Source organism: Cebidichthys violaceus, unplaced genomic scaffold (assembly GCF_023349555.1).
Source record: "Cebidichthys violaceus isolate CVI_PGR_0920_01 unplaced genomic scaffold, fCebVio1.0.p SCAF_2, whole genome shotgun sequence".
NCBI lineage: Eukaryota > Metazoa > Chordata > Actinopteri > Perciformes > Stichaeidae > Cebidichthys > Cebidichthys violaceus.
Window position 1 is genome coordinate 19,177,622 of NW_027176372.1, and position 19,903 is coordinate 19,197,524.

At 41.9% G+C, this 19,903-nt stretch overlaps 1 protein-coding gene across 1 annotated transcript; it reads left to right on the plus strand.

Moving 5' to 3' along the window:
* The first annotated feature begins 844 nt into the window (after positions 1 to 844).
* On the plus strand, positions 845 to 16,754 carry LOC137875623 (phosphatidylinositol 3,4,5-trisphosphate 5-phosphatase 2B-like). The gene is made up of 27 exons (XM_068715032.1): positions 845 to 2,157; positions 3,344 to 3,407; positions 5,594 to 5,732; positions 5,871 to 5,991; positions 6,446 to 6,586; positions 6,757 to 6,844; positions 6,987 to 7,064; positions 7,236 to 7,373; positions 7,501 to 7,615; positions 7,730 to 7,830; positions 7,917 to 8,019; positions 8,126 to 8,322; positions 9,801 to 9,918; positions 10,075 to 10,171; positions 10,275 to 10,413; positions 10,556 to 10,655; positions 10,825 to 10,913; positions 11,803 to 11,884; positions 12,403 to 12,492; positions 12,580 to 12,693; positions 12,780 to 12,868; positions 12,966 to 13,053; positions 13,485 to 13,637; positions 14,059 to 14,140; positions 14,585 to 15,380; positions 15,475 to 15,590; positions 15,935 to 16,754. Exons 1-27 carry the CDS (start codon positions 2,021 to 2,023, stop codon positions 16,026 to 16,028), a joined length of 3,669 nt encoding a protein of 1,222 aa, XP_068571133.1. The 5' UTR covers positions 845 to 2,020; the 3' UTR covers positions 16,029 to 16,754.
* Positions 16,755 to 19,903: the final 3,149 nt, after the last annotated feature.

The following is a 19,903-nucleotide window of genomic DNA, read 5'->3' on the forward strand; positions in this document are numbered from 1 at the left end:
GCAAAATAACAACATTCCTATCAGCCTCAGTTGTTCTTTGTGTTTAGTGCTTTTTGTTTTAGCAAAGTTTTGCAAGATAACACACTAAACTAAGATGACCTTCATGGTAAACTTCCCTGCTAAACATAAACTGCTAAACATCAGCATGTTCTCGTTGTCATTGTGAGCATGTTGGCATGTCAACGTTAGCATTTAGCTCAAAGCACCGCTGTCAACCCTAAATGGAATATGATACTTATATATTTCAAATATGTGCTGTAGATTGCACATAGCAATATTGAGAAGCACTGATTACAGATTGAGGGTTAAATGTATGTGTCATCAAATTGGGATGGACTTGTGTCTATTTGTTTTATGGGGCTGCGGTTGGTGGTCGGCACATTTTTGCTGACTAGTGAGAGGCAGAGCAGCAAATATGGGATCAAACAGCTTCCCACAGAGTTATACGCTCCAGCTAATAGGGAAGGAGGGAAGTAGGAGGGCTGAATAATGGGCGATGTTCTAGGAGGGCAAAAATAAGAAAGCGAAGGATGATCATAACCATATGGAGGCTGCTTTTTGCTGAGAGAGAAAGAGTGTGCAAGAGAGGAATGGAAGTTTAAGAAGGGTGACGAAAAGGAAAAGGTTGGGACAGGGAAAAGAAAGGGTGAAAGAAAGTAAATATGCCTGCCAGAGGATGAAACGTCTGAAGATGAAGATGATGAAAAAACAAGGAGGAAACTGAGAATTAACCTGGCAGCTCACATGGGTGTGTGTGGTAAGCTTTGTTTTTCGTGTTTGGAATTCGAGGGCAGGGGCTGAGGGAGGAAATAAGTAAAGAGAGGAGAGAAGAGAGAGAAAAAGGAAGCACTCTACTGTTTCACACACTGGTGGTGGAGTTGAGCCCCTCGCAAGAATTCTCCTGGCTATGTCCGCCATCTGGAATGTCGAGTCACTTCCTCTGTCTGCCCGGCGCTCTAGCGGGGTTGTCCTCTGCCTCTCTGTTCCCTCCCTCTGCTCTGACAGCACTCTGAAGAACCGCTGGAGACCAAGCCAGCCCGGACGGGACGCTGCTGACAAGACGCACACGCCAGCACACAAACATCCAGCATGAAAGTGAGACCCCCGGAGAAGCCCACATCCAACTCAGGCACACTCTAAATGGAATCTGGGCTTGGACGAAGCAAAGACAACTGCAGTCATCAGCTGAACTTTTTGGAGGGTGTTCCTATTTCCTTATATGGCAACAGAGCTGGGAAATCATTTGAATTAGTCTGGTTTCTGTTGCATGCCTGTCTGGTTTTAGTGCTGACTGAGTCCCATCTGGTATGTTTCTGTCTCTGCCGTGTGCGTGTGTGAGTGTGTGGGCGCTGTGTGTGCGGCTCAATTTGTTTGTTTTGCCATTCTTGGTTCTTCTTTTCCTGTTGTTTGCATGTGGGGTTTTTGTTTTGGGACCAGAGGAGAGCTTGTGTTTGTGGTTAGGCTAGAGGCACCGTCATCGCCTCCGGGGTGGCTGCTTCATTCAGACTGTGCAGCACCTCTCGCTTTTTTTCCTCTACCCTCCCTCCCTCGCGCCGCTGTGATGGTCTGTGTTTGTTGGAGCAACACACCCACCTGGGTGCAGCGACTTTCAACCAAAAGCTGAAACTGGGTCTGTCTACACACGGATGTTATCAGTAAAGGTGGTCTGAGGCTTCTGTTGAGGACCAGGCTGTTGTTTGAGTGGACTAACCTCACAATCAGCTGGATGTTTCTGCTTTATTGCTCCATCGCAACAGGATGTGTGACCCTGAAGGAACCAACAGGGACCCAGGAAGTGCTAGCCGGTACACACAAGATGATGGATTGTCTGCTTGACACTTTGATCATGAAGAAAAGGATCATGGGAAAGTTCTAAACACTAAAGTAGACCTCTCAACACACTCTGACGCTGACAACTTGAATGGCACTCCGCCAGCTTAATGCCAGTCTGTCAGTAAACTTGTGTTCATCACCTCATGTGGATTATTTTTAATGAACATATCTCGCAACATTGATTGCCATGGCTATGGCAGCATGGTATCATCGTGACATCAGCCGTGTGCACGCAGAGGACTTGCTGGCACGGGCCGGGAGGGATGGCAGCTACCTAGTGAGAGACAGTGAGTCTGTGCCAGGAGCCTATGCACTGTGCCTGCTGTGAGTATTCACAAACACATACCGCTTTTCTTATCGAGCACCATCAAACATAATCACCCATCCGCGGTACTTTAAGCTATTGTTATCTTAGGCGGTAAGAGCAGCTGTGAGATTGTTCTATAAAAGTATAAATTGTACTAAAAGTAAGGGAACGTGACTCCCTTCGCTCACCAGAATTCATTTTTTTATAGAAGTTACGGAACTTTCTGTGTCTAATTTCATGTGCTCCACCTCCTTGGAAATACTTAATGAATGATTCACTCAGGACGTCTTGAAGTAGTAAACGCTGCCCGATGTGAAAAAGAAACAGTTCTACTTTTATGTAAAACCATATCTAATTACCCAATCTCGTTAAACTTTTAGATTTTGGCGAACGGGGTTGGAAAATATTCATAAACGCAACATTTCTGAAGAATGTCCCCCATCTGTAAATTGTTTCAGCAGCTTCACTCCCCCCTGTCATATCCATCACTTTCACCATCATCTGCCAGCAAAGGCCGACTTTGAGTGCTGTGTGCAGGCTGGGCCAACCTCACGCATGCACCCTCTCCAGATTAGTCACCCTGTCCTGTCCGAACAGCGTCCACCTCAACCAGTCAAACCCTGGCCCAGGACTCCCTGTTTCCTCTCTTACCCCTTATTTCTTCCCTGGGGCCCCTGAAGGAGGGCGGGAGCTCCAGCGACCGCACTACGCTGACTGCTCATCAGCCTGAGCCAGATACATTCCTGAAAGCTGAGCCGGGGCGCTCGCAGTGCTCCCTCTTTCCCTTCGTTCTTTTCTCAATATGTCATTCCCTCTTTTAGTTTGTTAAATATCTCCACACATCTGATTCAGTCATTCTGCTATCCTGGTTTCCCTTTTGGTCAGCTAACGCACAGTAGCTGACTGATTAGAAATGGCCTCATCGTTACGTGCTGCCTGAAACAAATTCCTCTGACGTGACTGGAGATGATGATCTAAGTGTCTCTCACACATTGTGTAACTAAAACAAGACGCGTCATTAGTGATCTGTAAAACAACTGGCGCCTTGTTAAGAAAGTTACAGTGTCTTTAACTACAGTTAGACATCTGGTCCTTATTTAAACAATACATTTAAGTGTGTTTTCCCTTTTGAATGTTTGCTCTGAAGCGTGTTGTAGTAATTTGCCATGGCATTAACAACGGAGTTATTTTTGGTGTCCAAAGGTTCCAACGTCATGTTCACACCTATCGTATTCTTCCCGACGCAGACGGCCTTCTAGCAGTTCAGGTGAGTGTTCGTCGCCGCGCGACACTGAATCCTTCGCCTGACGATGGAAGAACAGCGGAAAGTAGAGACACAATAGATGTCTTGGCACAAACTGTACACACAGAGAGAGAGAGAGGCGCAGTCGGTCGGACGGAGCTAGAGGGATGAAACAATGGTTTGTTATTGTCTGTTGTAGGGAGAACAGGAACATGTTTGTGTTTCCTCTCTGTGCTGCAGCCTTGTTGTGTGAATGGCATCTCTGCCATGTGGCCTCATGCTTGCAGCATAAGCGCAGCAGCACAGAGGAGAAATTGTTTTTATGTCTCAGAGATTCCTACTCAACCCACGCACTAGGTCACTGACCAATGGGTGTGCTTATTTGTTATATGTGTGTATGGGGGTGTTTGGTTGGATGTGGTGGAGTTTAAACCGGTAATGGTACAAGTCTGTTTTTGATACTCTGAGCAGGGGGCCGTTTAGTCAGCAAATGACCTAATTATTCGATGATAAAAAAACACACACACACACACACACACACAAAGTCAAAATCTGCAAGCACATACGCACACAGTGGGTGAGATAAAGCGAGAGAGTGAGGGAAATAAACAGTTTCTAGGGCCTAAACCGCAAATCTTCTGTGGCTTTTTTTTAACTGTGTCTGCATATTAAAGTCCAATAATGAGTTTATTAATGATGGTCTGGCAGTCGTTTTTAAGCCTCTGACTTGGAAAAGGCCTCTGCTTTCAAATGAAGACCTTAAACTCTGTTGCTATTTCAGTTGTGTTTCCACTGCCCTCAGTATAAACCTCCAGTACGTATTTTCCCTCACTGGATTTGCTCCACTAACTCACAAGTCACAGGCTTGCCTTTTTGCTTATCCAAGATGGCCATGGAGATATTTTGGGGCCCTTTTTACTCTCTTACTGTCTCTTATTCCTTGTCATTTCTTTTTAATTGCTTTTCAAGAGATCCTTGTGGTACAAAAAAATACTATTTGAAGAGTTCCTGGCAAAACCTGCGGGTTGCTCGAGCCAAAAAATGGTTTTCTTTTACCGCAAAATGAAAACAAAAAACTTCTAGAAAAGAGGGCACAGGAAAAGAGTTTGCTTGGTATTGTGGTCTAATGTAAACCCTGTTGATTTTGTGGATGTGACCTATATAGCATTGTTGGTATGCACACAGCACCTGTGCACAGCATGTGGGTTTATTTAATCTTAATTTTTGCCTGTGCTGCTTTGAGTGCCACTGAAGTGTAGCTGCGCAGGCTTTTTGTTGGAAAGTTTGAGAGTAGGCTTGTTTGTGCTTGTGGCCTAAATGTGTGAACGTTTGCATGTAAAGACTTCCTTGCCATGTTATTTTTTTGTTGTGATGGGGGGGCTTTTTAGTCTGACTGGGAATGTTGAACCACAGTGAAACATGACGGACAACTGCTGCTGCTGCTGCCGCCACGAAGTAGCTTTCAGTGATGTCGCCTCTCCTGTTCGGTGAAGGGCAGAGCTTTCTAGACCCCCGGGACGATTTTTATCACAGCAAATCATCTGCATGTGGCTTTTTCTGTCATGCAAATAAATACTTCTCTTTTGTTCTCCCAAGCGAGATTTCGAGTGTGGAAACATCCGCTAACAACCACATATAGTGTGCGAGCTACAATTGGGCAGTTATTTGTTTTATTTTATGTTCAATTTATTATGCAAGATTTTGACTTTCAGTAGGTCTTTCCAGGTCAACTTGTTATATTTTTCTTATGTGAATTATTATGAGTTTTATAACCTCTGTTTTATAAAAAAAAAATCGGAGAAAGAACGAGGAAGTGAAGTTGCAATAAAAGGACATTTAGTGAGACACACTAGACCACGACATTTTGTTTGACAACCTCAAATCTTTATAGTTGTCATGTATATTGTTTTTGCTTATAAACCTGTATTACACAAAGTAAGTTTATTGAAAGAAAAGAAAGAACTTAATTGATTTAAACTGTTGCTTATTTATTCAAAAATGTGTTTCTCAATGCAACATTAGTGTGTTGCGTGCTTCTTGTCATCTGCAGGGCATTTGTTTACAGTTTCTGTGGTCTTTCCAGTGTATGTTTAAAGCAATGACAGACTGTTTGCACGCAGACATGTTTATGGGATTACTACAGTGCATATACTCACTGACTTTTGACGTGTGTGTGTGTGTGTGTGTGTGTGTGTGTGTGTGTCTCACAGACAACACAGGGGGTGCAGGTAAACTGTTTCCGGACACTTGAGGACCTGGTGTTGGGGTACCAGCATCCCCACAAGGGCCTGGTCACTCCTCTGCTCTACGGTGTTCCCCGGGATACAGACACTGGGGAAGAGAGCTCAGGTGGGGCCGCTATCTGTTATCAAAACAAATCACCAAACGGTCTATATTGTGCATTATACATAGTAAAAGATGACGTACCTGTGATTATTAATTATTGTTAGTTATTAATGTTTGATTTTATGTTTCGTGCATGCACAGATGACGAGAAGCCGCCTCCGGTTCCGGCCTCTGTCAACACAGTGCCTTCCACAGGACCACCAGCAAAACCAGCCCCTCATGCCCTGTTCCTGGATAAGTTGCGGGAGCTGAACACATCCAGGTGTGATTATCCAGCTAAAATGATAAATAGTTATCAGTCTGGCAAAAGACGTTGCTTGCATAGTGCTTATCTATTTTGCATATTATATTATTATTATTATTATATTATTTTGCACTTTTATATTCGAGAGCTGCTTATTCTGTGTGACAATGCTCGCCTGTTTATTGGTTTGTGACTCGAGGTGATTTATAGATTTTATTTATATTATTTTATTTATAGAGTAATGTGAGCCATCTGTCATTTTCTCATCTAAACATGCACCTGTTGGCAATCATGCATATAGAAAGCAACATGTGAAACACTCTTTCAGACTTTTTTGGGGCCTATTAATAAACAGGACTGATATAGCCTGTGCTGTGTGGTTTTTGCCAGCAGATAAAAATCAAGCAAAAGTAATGTCTAGAGAGCAGGAATGGCTTTTTAATGAACTCAGCCTGTTTTATCCTGTTTACAGTACTGCGGGTGATTTGATCGGTCTACTCAATGACTACCTCTTCAGTGAGCTGCCTCTGGACATTGAGAATGTGCACAAAGGGGCAACAACTCTATGCCACCTAAAGCGTACTCTGGGTACTGCGTGCCAAGGCTTAAACAGGTTAGCGGGCTTTTGTTGTTAACGGTGAACCGAACGTGAAAACTAGGATTTGCAAATGTATAGACTGTTGTGACGCAGAGCACAATCTATACAGTAGATGCTCTACACTATAAAGTATGTAAACAGATGTATGGTCATTAACGAAGGTTTTGTATTGACCTGATCTGCAGTGAAATTGACCTAACCCTCTCAAGTCTGGAAACCCTGGCCAAGGTCTTCGACCATCCGAGCTGCTCTTTAACACACACCAAGAAACAGGTACAGTACAAACCATGCAGCATGCTTTCTGAGGAACAGTAAGTAATATGGTAACCCTTTACTGTGGAGGGTAATTGTGCATTCTTACACATCCATATACCTCGACTCATGGCGCTTTATGTGTTGTATTTTTTGGAACAAGGGCCCCGAGATGGATATAGACAGCCTGTTGTGTAAGATTTCAGCTTTGGTCAGCCTCCTTTCTTCGTTGGAGAAAAAGGTACTTTTATTCATTTACACAAAGTAGTAAGTGATTTATTGCAATGCTATTGCTCACCGCCTTGCACTTTTTAGTGGCAGTGGTTATTGAGTGATGATGAGGTTCTGGAAAAACAACAGTGGTGGACAACGGTGGTAAGATTGTAACGCTGCAAATTCTCTGATCGTAAAGGTATTAAAAGCGTTGCAAGATGCGGTGACCAATCACAATCTGGCAGTGCAGCCGAACCCACCCCCTCCAGAACCAACACCCACCAATGTAACACCTGTCAAGAACCATGCCAGACAGCTGCCAGTTCACTCCTTTCAGGTAAATCCAGTTGAAAAAGTTAAATTGAATCTTTTTTTTACCAAATATGACATGCAGTAATACAAATGTTGCTACTGATATCTTACTGTGTAAATGTGTTAACAGTTGTTTTTCTTGCTGCGTCCAGGTGAAGATGGTGAGGTATGGCAGACAGACTGTTTCTGTGGATGTGGACACAGGAGTGCTGCTCTTTGACAGGAAGGCTGGTTCATTTGGTATAGAGAGGGTCTCACATGACAGAAGTAAGAAAATACTCACTTTTTTGTGCCTATGACATTTCTCTTGCTTGCAGATATAATATATATATATATATATATTGTATAAATAAATCTGCTGCCATGTTTCTTGTGTATCAGTCCTTCAGATTGTCAAGTTCCAGAGCAGTCCGGCCAAGGTACGCATGGTGGTCGACAGCCACCACAACACACCACGGGAAATGACGTTTGAGAGCGCACGGGTAAGGAAAGATAACTGGCTTTATTATTAACCGGAATCCACTGTTTTCTTTTCCATAATTCTCTGAGTGTCTCTCATCTCTTTCAGAAACGTGACGCCTTCTGCCAACTCCTCCAGCTGATGAAGACCAGGCACTCTCAGCTGAGGGAACCAGACGTGATCTCTGTGTTTGTCGGCACCTGGAACATGGGTAACCGTAAATGTGATGACATTCTCCTCCACTGTCGGGCAACAGAATTTGAATTGGAAGGGTCATTTTTTTAATTATTATTTATTGTGTTGTTTTGTGTGCACAGGTGGTTCCCCTCCTCCTCGCAGCCTTCAGTCGTGGGTGACCTGCTGCGGTTTGGGGCACACCCCTGATGACTCGACCGCCTTGCTCCCTCATGACATCTACGCCTTGGGGACTCAGGAAAACCCTCAGGGGGAGAGAGAATGGACAGAACACATCAAAGCAACCCTTCGCAGCCATACTCACATTGACTTCAAACAAGTAATTCTCTTCTTCTCTCGAAAACTCTTCTTCTTCTTCAACTTCACATTTTGATTCTTATGTCTATATAGGGTGCCATTAACCATAAAGCTACCATATTTTCACTCCACTGATTTTATTAGTTTAGTTTGCAGGAGAACTACTGCACATGTGAAAAAAAGTTGTATAAAGCCTTTTGTGGATGCAGTGAGATTGCTACAAGTGATGTCGCAATCTGATTTTGCAAAAAAAAAAAAGCAATGTCCTGCAATGCTAAATTGATGGAGGGCTCTTCGAGCACGATGGTTTACTGATAGGATGCATTGTACATTGAATATTACCACTTGAAACAAACCTGTTTTTGCACAATGATTGCTAATTAACCATTTTGCTAACATTTTATATTATTTTTATATTTATTTTATGTTATTTATTTAGTAATTCATTTTTTGTTTGTGCATAATAAAGATAATAACCAAAACATGCACACAATGTTTACGTAACATCCCAGAAAGAAGCCCACTAATATAGTTCACCTGCATTGATCTGACACATTTCTCCAAAACAAGATGCATATTGTTAAAACAATTAAAAACAATAATCAATCTGACTCATCTCTCAAATGCTTCTCACAGAAATCTCCAAATCAATGTTCATGCTCTAAAAACGTTCACCCAGCTGTCAAAACAGATATGCAGTTGTGCAAACAAATAATACCTTTACATTATTTATAACATAAACTTATATTACTAACATTACATTACTATATTACCACATAGACTATAATGCTTCTGGCCTGATAGAAATAAAAATAAATATAATCATAAGGGAACTTCTTTGAGGTTTCACTAACTATAAAAGGTAAAACATTAGGCTTATATTTTAGAGCAATTATAACATTATTTGTTCCATTTGTTGGATAGACTAGCTGAATATGAATATATTCAACGATATAAACCTAAAGCATACAGTTTTAAGTCTATTCTGTAATGGTTGGGTCAACCTTGGCATTTTAGACTTACAAAGCTTTTATTTTAACCTCATGTCAATCAGTGCTTCTTTTAAAGAACTGTACATGTAAGCATTTGAAAAGGCAGCTACCCTTAAGTAAAACCTTGAAATGTTACATTTGGTAGACATTATACCTACAGTGTATCAAGAGTGAAGGATCACACATTTTTGAATTGGAAGGAAAGTTTTTCTCAGATCATAAGAAAGGATCGTGAGAGTGTCTGATATTTTGACATCGTCATTCTTGTGGGAATATATACATAGATAACATCAGTCAATGACAGATTCCAGTTTTGATGCATTTGTTTTTACAAAGAATCAAATTGAAAGCAACACTTCACATTGCTGTAGAACTGGTCCGTTCAGCATCTGTTTCTGTGGCTGTGTTAACTGGGTGAAATCATTTGAGAAATCTGTAATTATGTGTTCTTTCACCAGAGAGAAACTGCTCTTGTCTATCTGCTGTAATGTGGAGCATTGTCCTTTAGGTGGCAGTACAGTCTCTGTGGAATATGAGGCTGGCCGTGTTCGTGAAGCCGGAGCACGAGAGTCGCATCAGCCATGTGAACACTGCCAGTGTGAGGACTGGCTTGGGAAACACATTGGGTAGGCATGATCTCACCACCACAAATACACACAAAGAAAATACAGAAAATGTAGAGTATATTGACTGAAAGCCAGAACTAATAGTGCATGATTAACAGAACAAGATTTGTGTTTATTAACCTGGAGGTTTGAGGTTTAGTGTCTCTGTTGTTTCAGGAAACAAGGGAGCTGTTGGTGTCTCCTTCCTCTTCAATGGGACATCTTTTGGGTTTGTTAACTGCCACCTGACCTCTGGAAGTGAAAAAGTCCTGAGGTATGTATGCATATGTGTAACACAAAATCTGTCTGCTCCTGTTTCATTTCTATGTGGTATTAAAATGATTTACATTGTCTCTTGTAATGTGTATCATGTTCAGGAGGAACCAAAACTTCGTGGACATCCTCAGACTGCTTTCTCTGGGCGACAAACAGCTCGGTGCCTTCGACATCAGCCTGCGCTTCACCCATCTCTTGTGGTGCGGAGACCTCAACTACCGACTCGACTTGGACGTTCAGGTCGGGCCGACTGTTTTCTTTTATTTCTGTACTATTCATTGCTCTTTTTTTTTTAAGTGCTCTGGTTTAGGACCCTTGAAGACGGTTGAGAAAATATCCAGACATTAATGTTATTGCTTCTCTCTGGTCCTCCCTGGTGCAGGACATCCTGAAACATGTATCTAAGAGAGAGTTTGAAGAGCTCATGTGTGCAGACCAGCTGACCAGAGAGCGACACAAGAGGAAGGCCTTTCTCAATTTCAGTGAGTTCTCTATTGGTAGCTGTAATATCAGACAGATATTGTACAAGCACTTTATTGCGATTTTACAATAACAAGATAAATGGTGAATATATAGATATCATTTCATTTTTATTCGGCTCTGCCTTTGCTTACTTCACTCTGTATTCTCTCTCTGTTTATCGTGGTTAAGCGGAAGAGAAGATTGCATTTCCACCCACCTATCGGTATGAACGGGGCTCCAGAGACTGCTACCTGTGGCAGAAGTACAAGACTTCGGGAGTGAGTCACTTCTTGTTACACAAAAGCAGCTCAGAAAAACAGGATGATGTACAAACAGTCCCTTAAAACTTTGGAGATCTAATAAGTGCAGCCCCACAGAGCCCCGAGCATGGCTTTGATCAATAGTTTTTATATTATTACTTTTAAAATGACAGAGGCAACATACGCAATGTGGACACCAAAGTGATAAAAACAAACAATACATTAACAGTACTAGAAAACAACCCCCTTAAAAGGATAATGTATCAAATAATAAAGACTTATAAAGGAGATATTTTGCAGCACAAATAAAACTTTAATAGTTACAATGCTACACAACGAGATGGAGGACAAGCGAGTGTGTCAGACTTCCATCAGGGCCCTTAGTGTGGGTGTCCACATGTGTCAATTATTCCACCTCAACTTTATTGATGAGTCTGAACGACAGCTTTTCCATGTCTGTAGTCTCTTAGTCTTGTTCATGTTAAGTTCCAGATGCAGATAAATTGATCCAAACATTTCTGTGTTAATGTCCTTTACATAAATGTGTCTCTTTGTTGTATCTTTAACCCTTTTTTCAGAAAAACATTGTTGTCATACTTTATGTATTTTAGACTCTATATATTGAACCAGCAAAGCACGACTACAAAGAGCTTAGAAGCACTCTAAATATACAGTTGACTCACTTCTTAAGATATTTTTATCAGCACTTAAATCCTATTTAAGGAGTCTCTATAGGGTGACTGACGGCAGCTGCCATGTCAGATAAAAATAGGAGTTAACACACAGGCTGAAAAGGAATGTCTGGCATAACGGGAATGAAGGAATCCTTCACTGCATACAGTTTGTTTATGTGGTTATTTGATTTGTTGTACAATATGTTGATTTATACCTGAATCTCTTTTTGTAGGTGCGAGTTAATGTTCCATCATGGTGTGATAGGATTCTATGGAAGTCCTACCCAGAGACACACATCATCTGCACTGCATATGGTAGGATCTGGAGATGAAAAGAAACACCTAAAAAAAAGCTTTAAGTAGGAAAGTAAACAGTTCAAAAATAAACTAAATGTATAAGAGCAGCACAGAGAGGCCAGTGCTTAAGCTGCGACGTCGTTAAAGGTTTTGATGCAGCGTTCTCAAATTAGATATCCATGCTTTTTTTCTTTTTACCACTCCAAAATGAGAGCAGACTTCAAAACGGATCAGGTCAACCTACATCGTAGTCTGTGGTCCAGAAAGAAAAAGAGTCATTTCCTCTCTTTCTGACCAAGCTTTTGTCTCTGACTAACCTCTGCAAACTATCTAAACATAACAAATACCAGATAGAAGCACAACTGATTTTTGTCTCCTAAATCACTTTTTTTTTTTTTTTTCACATATTGTGAAATATCGCTGAGAGCCCATTAAGCCTTACAGTGCTGCACGATGACTTTAGCTACCGCAGACATTTAGTTGTTGTTATTGCAATCCTAATAGGAAAGTAATATGGTGGATTTGTCTCTCACCAGGTTGCACAGATGACATCTTCACAAGCGATCACTCGCCTGTTTTTGCCACGTTCCAAGTGGGAGTGACATCACAGTTCAACTGCAAAACAGGTGCCGTCATTGTGGACACAAACAGATGGAATGTGACTGCATCCCTTCATTAAGTGAACAGCATTGTTATGCGTTTGTCTCGCACAGATACACATTCAAGCATGGAGAAGGCCTGGATAGAGCTTGAAGGCATCGAGGCCATTGTGAAGACGGCGAGCAAGGCAAAGTTCTTTATTGAATTTCATTCGTCTTGCCTTGAAGGTATGGTACCACACAAAAAAAGACATTTCACATAAAGCCATTATGCAGCAAAAATGACAAAGATTCATTCACGTCTTTCTTTGCAGAGACACGACGCTCGAGTGAGAATGACTCACAGAGCTGTGATGTTCCCGGATTTCTCAAACTGGGCTGGTCCTTCAAACAACTGCCGAAGGTTAAAGAGGCTCATTTTGGAAATGGTTGAACTTATTGTTAGTTTTTAAAGTCAAATTCTAAAATAAGTTTTTGGGATTTGCTTATGTCTGTCATAGCTTCTTCCAATCATGTCCGACATGGAGTATCTTCAGGATCAGCACCTGCTGCTGTCTGTCAAGTCATGTGACGGGTTTGAGTCCTACGGTTGGTCACATTAACTACTCCATTCATAACGTCCCTTTGGGTTGGCCGATGAGTGTCCTTAAAGTGAAATCCAAAAATATTAAGTGATTTCTATTATTCTTTTCTGTGCAATCTGCTTATCTTGGTAGTTTAATTATGTTTTAATACGGTTTGCAGCTTTTTCTTTGGATTAAAAATGTCTCTGACACATCTGTAAGCACATCTCTATGCAAAAAGAAAGAAAATGTTCACAATAAAGTGGATGTTTTACTGTATTTTAAGGCACCGAAATTCGTGTTATAAATATACATTTTCTAAAATCAAATGCAGTTGATCTTCAATGTAGTCGAACTAGTCTGTGTCTAGTTCTATGGAAGCCGTGCTGAAACTATCTGGATGGACACTTTTGTTCAGCTTGTCTTATTGATCTAGTGAATCATCTCTTTGTATAGGTGAATGCTGTGTGGCTCTGCGCTCACTCACCGGTGCATCGGAGCAGTTTGAGACATTTTTGAGTCACAGAGGCGAGGAGATGGGCTCCATAAGAGGACGGGTCAGGGTCCATGTGCCCAAGGACAGACGAGGAACTCGAGAGAAGACCTATGGTGGGTCAGCCGGAACTGCTCCTCTCTTGCCCTTGGCCTTGCTTGCACTATCACTTCCCACTAAACTTCCATCTCCACTGTCACTGCATTCTTTGACTCTCCCATGTGTCTCACATTGCTTCCTCTATTTGGTTCCTCAATGATCTCTGACTTGGCTTTACACTTGCTAGTATCTATCGACCGCTTCCTCTTTTGGCTCCTGATTGACTGACCCTGACCAGATGCATCCTGTGACACTGAAACAGGACAGATGAGTGTTATGTCACCAGGTCAGGCACTACAGCAACACACACAAACACCACTGTGCTGTTTGATTGCAAACTGGCATGGCCTTTGGTCTACACGCACCACACAGACTTTGAGGAAGTCTTGTTCATTATGAAACCTGTTGATTTTCTGTAATTTCACTTTCTTTTTTCAGAGTGGTTCTATTTTGAGAAAGATGATAAAGGTCCCGGGAGGGGACACGCGTCTCCTGCATCAACACGGGTCCCAATAAACAGGTGACGACCTCCTAATTTTCTTTTTAAAAACTTCCCCAATCCTCAGCAATGTCACTGACGAGCCACGTACCCTCTTTTACAGGAGCAGTATTTTGTTTTGGTGTTTTACAAATCCTCTGCATACTGTTATTTTGGAAAAAACATCCTCAAAAATTAAAACTATTAGTGCTTTTTAATGCTATTATTTGTTTGTTTTCAATGCTTCTGTGTATTTCTCAAACTGGACTCCTTAGATTGTATTTCATCTTCTCACCGGTAACTGAAGCCACATGCCTAAATCAATGCAGGCCGTGTGTGTTTTTAGCACAGTGCCGCTATTGGTCTGAACACTTGCAATGTTAACAGTGAATGCTATTGAACACATTACGAAATCTTGCACAGAAAGTGAGTGAGAATTGAGGACACATTTAGTTTGCAAATTCAAAACACGTTTGTTCATTTCAGGTCCTTGGCAGCTCCTCCCAAACTAACTCCGAGCAGCTACACCAATCCAGCCTACTTCATCTTCGAAGGAGTGTCAGTGGCACGCAGGGTGGAGGAGGCTCTCCCTCAGCGCCGGGACCCTCCAGTGATCTGGTCTGGGAATGAGGCCTTGCAGCTCCCGAAAATCTCAGGACGTCAGGGCTTTGACAGAAGACCCTGTCGCAGATCAGACTTTACAGAGATTGAAATTCCCGCCGTCCTGCCCCAGTACACTCCAACCAATGACCTTCATTCAACACACACCAACTCCTCCTATCAGCTTTTTCCGGCCAAAACCCCATCTCCCATACCTCCACCCTCAAGTACCGCCATGTCACAGTACCAGGAACAGACTTCACAACCCAGAGACAAATACCAAGGCAAAAAAATAGTTCACGACTCCATACTGCCCGAGAAGAACTTGAGGAACTTGTATATGAATCACTCGGCAATCATCAGGGAAAAAGCCAGAAGGGATCAACATCAACTTCCCCCAGAAAGGACCAAACATGTCTGGGCAGCCAAGGTTCCATCAGCTTTCCCCTACACCCCCACTCACTTAGCACGTTCTCAGGCCTCTGTTCCCTGGGTAGTGGATCAGCAGCCCCCTGGACCTACAGGAGACAACTCCCTCACTGCTTTGCAAATGGCCAAGTCCCTCAGTGAAGTTGACTTCTTCCCGACAGTGCAGAGAGGCCCATCCATACCCAACCATAGGCCAAGTTATAGAAACGGCCCCTCCATGCATGGAGATAGAGGCTACAACTGGGAGAAAGAGGTAGGACGCTGCTCTCATGGACAGTTTTTAAAAAAAAGCTCAACTCCTGGTGCTCTGTTAAAAACAAAAATCTGTCTGCTTTATCTCAACGCAGGTGTCTGTACTTCAAGGTGCACCAGAGACTGTGCGGGAGCTTCTCAGTACTCTGGGGCTTCAGAAATACACCCTGGGACTCAGCCTCAATGGCTGGGATGATCTGGATTACTTCAGGTAAAATCATTTTGAATAACACGTTCCACAAGCTGCACTTAACAAGCCTCTAGTTACTGCATTTCATAGACCGACACAAATAACGGGGCTACTGTTACTACACAGACACAGAGCAAGATATATTTGTCTGGTGAGATTACCTCAGCGTTCATAAGACGGTTGCAATAACATTACCAGCATGCATGTGACTGTCATGTTCATCTGAGAGAGAGGACTGAACATGATGCCAGGTTTAGATAAATCCAGTCACGGTACAGACTGTGTATGATGTTATACATTTTATAAACTACGTAATAATCACTATACCACTCAGGTTTGATTCGGTGTCAATTTCCCCTCTACAGTGGCATCACTGAGGAGGATCTACGCGCCGCAGGAGTGACGAACCCTTCGCACCGACGCAGGATCCTCGAGAACCTGCCGAGGAACTGGAACTGACGCACAGAGATAATAAAACGTTGCTGGTACGAAGCCTCGTAGTCCGCTCAGTTAGAACTGGAAGAACTGTTCAAACCGAGTACCTGAAAGGTGGACAGACTGATTGGACATCAATCACATCAGCTGGACTTTACCACAGCCCTGCCGTCTCTTCATTTACTCGATCAATACTGTAACAATAGTTTGTCTGTGTCAACACAGCAAAGGAAACACAGCGCAGGAAGTACTTGTAGCACAGTCTGCTTCATTCAGCTATCCATCTTGACAGATAATGAAACCGGTGGGTGATATGAATGGAAAACCTTGATGTGTATCTGCAGTTACTGACACGTATACAAATATTAATTATGGTATCAAGGTCTCATTGATTTAGTTTTAATGAATTTGAAATGACTATAAAAATATAGTCCTTCAATTTCCAGTGTTCACCCAAGGTTGGTGTTTAACGTTCACCTTCATCCCTTCTACTGTGTGCTTTCCATTACTCTGCTATTATTGAGCCTGGATCTGAGCTTGTAAAAGCCCTCTATTAAACCTATGGAGCATAAAATCCATAGCTGTACATATCTACTGGAACAGCATCTGTAAAGTTGGTATAGAAGGACCTGCCATATCTCATTTTGTTTACTGTCTCATAATGTCACTTAATCAGTACCAATGTCCACTGTGCATGTTTTATGCAACCTTTTTGTAAAGTAAAGTGCATAAAGCAAGTCTTGACTGTCACCAAGCAATCGGTGTTATTTCTGTCGAGCAGCTGGAAACGGAGAAATCACTTCATCGAGTCAGTTCTGTTTCGCTGCTCAAATCGCATTATCCTACCATGCTGCTTGTATGTTGATTATTGTCACCTAGAACTGAGGTGTAGCCTACTTAATGGTCTAATCCTGCAGTGCATATGGGTGGCGAGAGGAGAGAGTTTGTAAAACCAGAGAAGCAACAATATTTTACAAAATAATATGTAATTCATGGGGCATACTTTGCACATCCATAGCTAAAAGATGACTCTTCTCTTTAAGCGGCATTCATGTAAGTATCAACACACTTTGTGTTACTAGCTGGGTTTAGTAAAATCATTTTTTTATCAAGTTCCAGCAAGCGCACTTCTTTTTCAGTTTCTTCTTGATGGATGAATGACTAAGAATCAATGCTTTTCCAGTGGTAAACAACTTAAATAAATATGATTACATTACTTGTATTTGTACATACATGGTGACTGACACGATGGCCAAGTCCATGAACAAACATGTGAGCGCTGTGTCAGCTTAGTTAAATAACAGACCACAGCAGAAAGAGATGAGGCAACTGAGACCCAGATCCTAAAATAACTATATATTCCTCTCAGTGCGGAAGTGTCTGTGCTGTTGCTTGTAGCATTTAGTTGAGGTAGTTACTCATTAAGGCATGACTAAACACATCCCTATGTCCTCTGACAGCAGGTATTACTGACTGTAGTGATGTCATCACCCGTCGGGCTGCTGGGAATTTTTGGCAAAAGTATTGATTTTTCTTTTTCTCTTAAAACTCTGTTTAATGAAACAGGAGTTTTGGTTTTCTCAGCAGCAAGTTTTAGTAAATGATTATTGAATTATGTTGACATAGTAAAGTCTAAATAGTCGTCTTTATATAATAATTACAACAAAAATTTAAATAACCTTGTCAAAGTTCTTAAAATTACACATCCTCCTCCCTCATTGAATCTAGAATCTATGAAATTGTATCTGGCTTTTCAAGAGTTTAATTTAAATGGCTCTGACTTCACTGAAGAATCAATTCTTCACAGCACCCTTTTCAAAGACATAATGAACCGAGTAACCTGGTGGAGACATCGCATTATAATGCACATGAAAGTACCGTCTCCTCATGTAAACCTCTGCACATGTATCATTCTGCACCGTGAAGGTCAAACATCCAAGTGAAGAAATAATAATTAAAACACATTTTAGAATCGAGGGTGAATTGATTAAAAAGTTCCTCAGTTCATAATCTGATTTAAAGTGGCAATCTGGAAGATTTTCATTTAAATAGATGAAGGAGGTAACACAATGGTGACCTGGCCCACTGATGAAAGTATTGCAATTTTGATATACTTTAAAACTGGGTGTCTGTGATGACGAAAAAAGTGCTGTATTACAGATTTTGTCCATTGTATACATATAAAAAATGGAAATATGCACATCATTCTGAAAAATAGCATGTTAGTATGGCATTTCAGACACAAACCAAGACACCAGACTGCTAAACTCTGAAGACAACTCCTTTGTTTTTACTGTAAAACAAACCGACACTGTGCTTTGAATGGGTTTCCAAAGAAGAACATGCTTTGTCAGTGGCCCACTCACATTCCAGACATCCATTACCACAGAAACCCAAACAGTACACGGACACAGAAACTCGCACTGCTACCACCAAGCTGACCAATTCACACACACAAACAAACACGTCCTTACTGCAATTACCATATCAGGATTTAAAGTACTCTAGATACGTTACTTACGCCCTTAAAATATATCTTAACTTAACTTCCAAATGCTGCAAGGATTTATCTGGCGTTGAGCTTTTGAAATTTACAAGAAGTCAGTCTATCTCAATGTAGATCATAAAAAGGTAATTCCAACCAAATGTGTTTATAGTCTTTGGGCTATTGGAGTGGATACAATCTTGTTTGCGGCCGTGGGTCAATCAAACTACTATAGCTTTTAGTAACTTATTAAGAGACCGCCTCATCTCACCTCAGTTTATCATCTGACCCACACACAACATTGCTCATCCTGCCCTCTTTTAATTTGTTTATGATCAGACTTTATAATTCCACACCTTATGTGAATCTTACAGGAAAGCCTGAGATGACAAAGATTACTGAAGAGGCGGACCTGTGGATCCCTCACAGCTCCAGGGAGCAAACGTTGCCTTTTATAACAGCTGTACTGTACAGCTGTGCAAATATTAACTTCTATAACATTTCAGCATTGAGTGTCATTAAGTGTTGTCATGGGGATCAGTCTCACTCACTCATCCCCATAGGGCAGCAACAAAGTCCGTCCAATTCCTTCTGCCTTTGGTCCAGTTCTCTATGATCTTACAGCCCTGTTGGTGGAGTTGGAGTTCCTCATCTGTCGCCCTGCGTCATGTTATTCGGGGCTTCCTTTTGCCTTGTGTGGTCCACCTGTGTCTCTTTAGTATGGAGTGTTTGTCATCAAGGGGTGGCTTTGACTTAGGGATAGAGCGGCCTTTCACTAACCAGAAGGCCGTTGGTTTGAACCCTGGCCCCTGCAGTCTACATGTCGAAGTGCCCTTGGGCAAGATACTGAAACCAAAATATGTGCGTGTGAATGTTTAACAGGTGAAAACTTGTCTGGTAGCTTCTGCCACCGGTCTATGAATGTGTGTGGGTGTAAATAGGTGATTGCTGGCTTGTGTGGTAAAGCACACTTTTGGTGTCTTACCGATCACACTGAGAGGTCGGTGAGATCAGAAAAGCGTTGTATAAATACAGTTAATTTATCATTCACCATATTTCACTGGGTGAGTTTTAGGAGGTTATTACAGTAGATGGGCTTTGGCCAGATCCTACTTATGCATAATGTTTGAAAGGTGGTTAGTTTGAGTGTCCTGTCCTGTTTTTTTTTTCCAGCATTCTGCTGTTGGTGCACTGATGGGCATGACTCTGGTTTTACTGTCCTTAATCACCTGTCCTTTTTTTTTTTTCTTTTCTTGCAAATGCGTGTACATATATGTGAGAGGAGATCAAGGTCTTCAGTGGTCCAACAGAGGGTCCATCAAATCTTCTTGCCTTGGCCAGTCTAGCTTGAACAATAGTGCTGACACCGCACATCCTTTGGCAGACTCCAGATTATACAACAAAGCTGGTGTTT

What these genes read in the sequence shown, in the direction of transcription:
- LOC137875623 (XM_068715032.1), top strand. Translation starts at nt 2,021, where the DNA reads ATGGCTATGGCAGCATGGTATCATCGTGACATCAGCCGTGTGCACGCA. An exon ending in TAACACACACCAAGAAACAG is followed by an intron (nt 6,845 to 6,986) that starts GTACAGTACAAA and finishes TTTTGGAACAAG; the next exon opens with GGCCCCGAGATGGATATAGA. An exon ending in GGAAGTGAAAAAGTCCTGAG is followed by an intron (nt 10,172 to 10,274) that starts GTATGTATGCAT and finishes TATCATGTTCAG; the next exon opens with GAGGAACCAAAACTTCGTGG.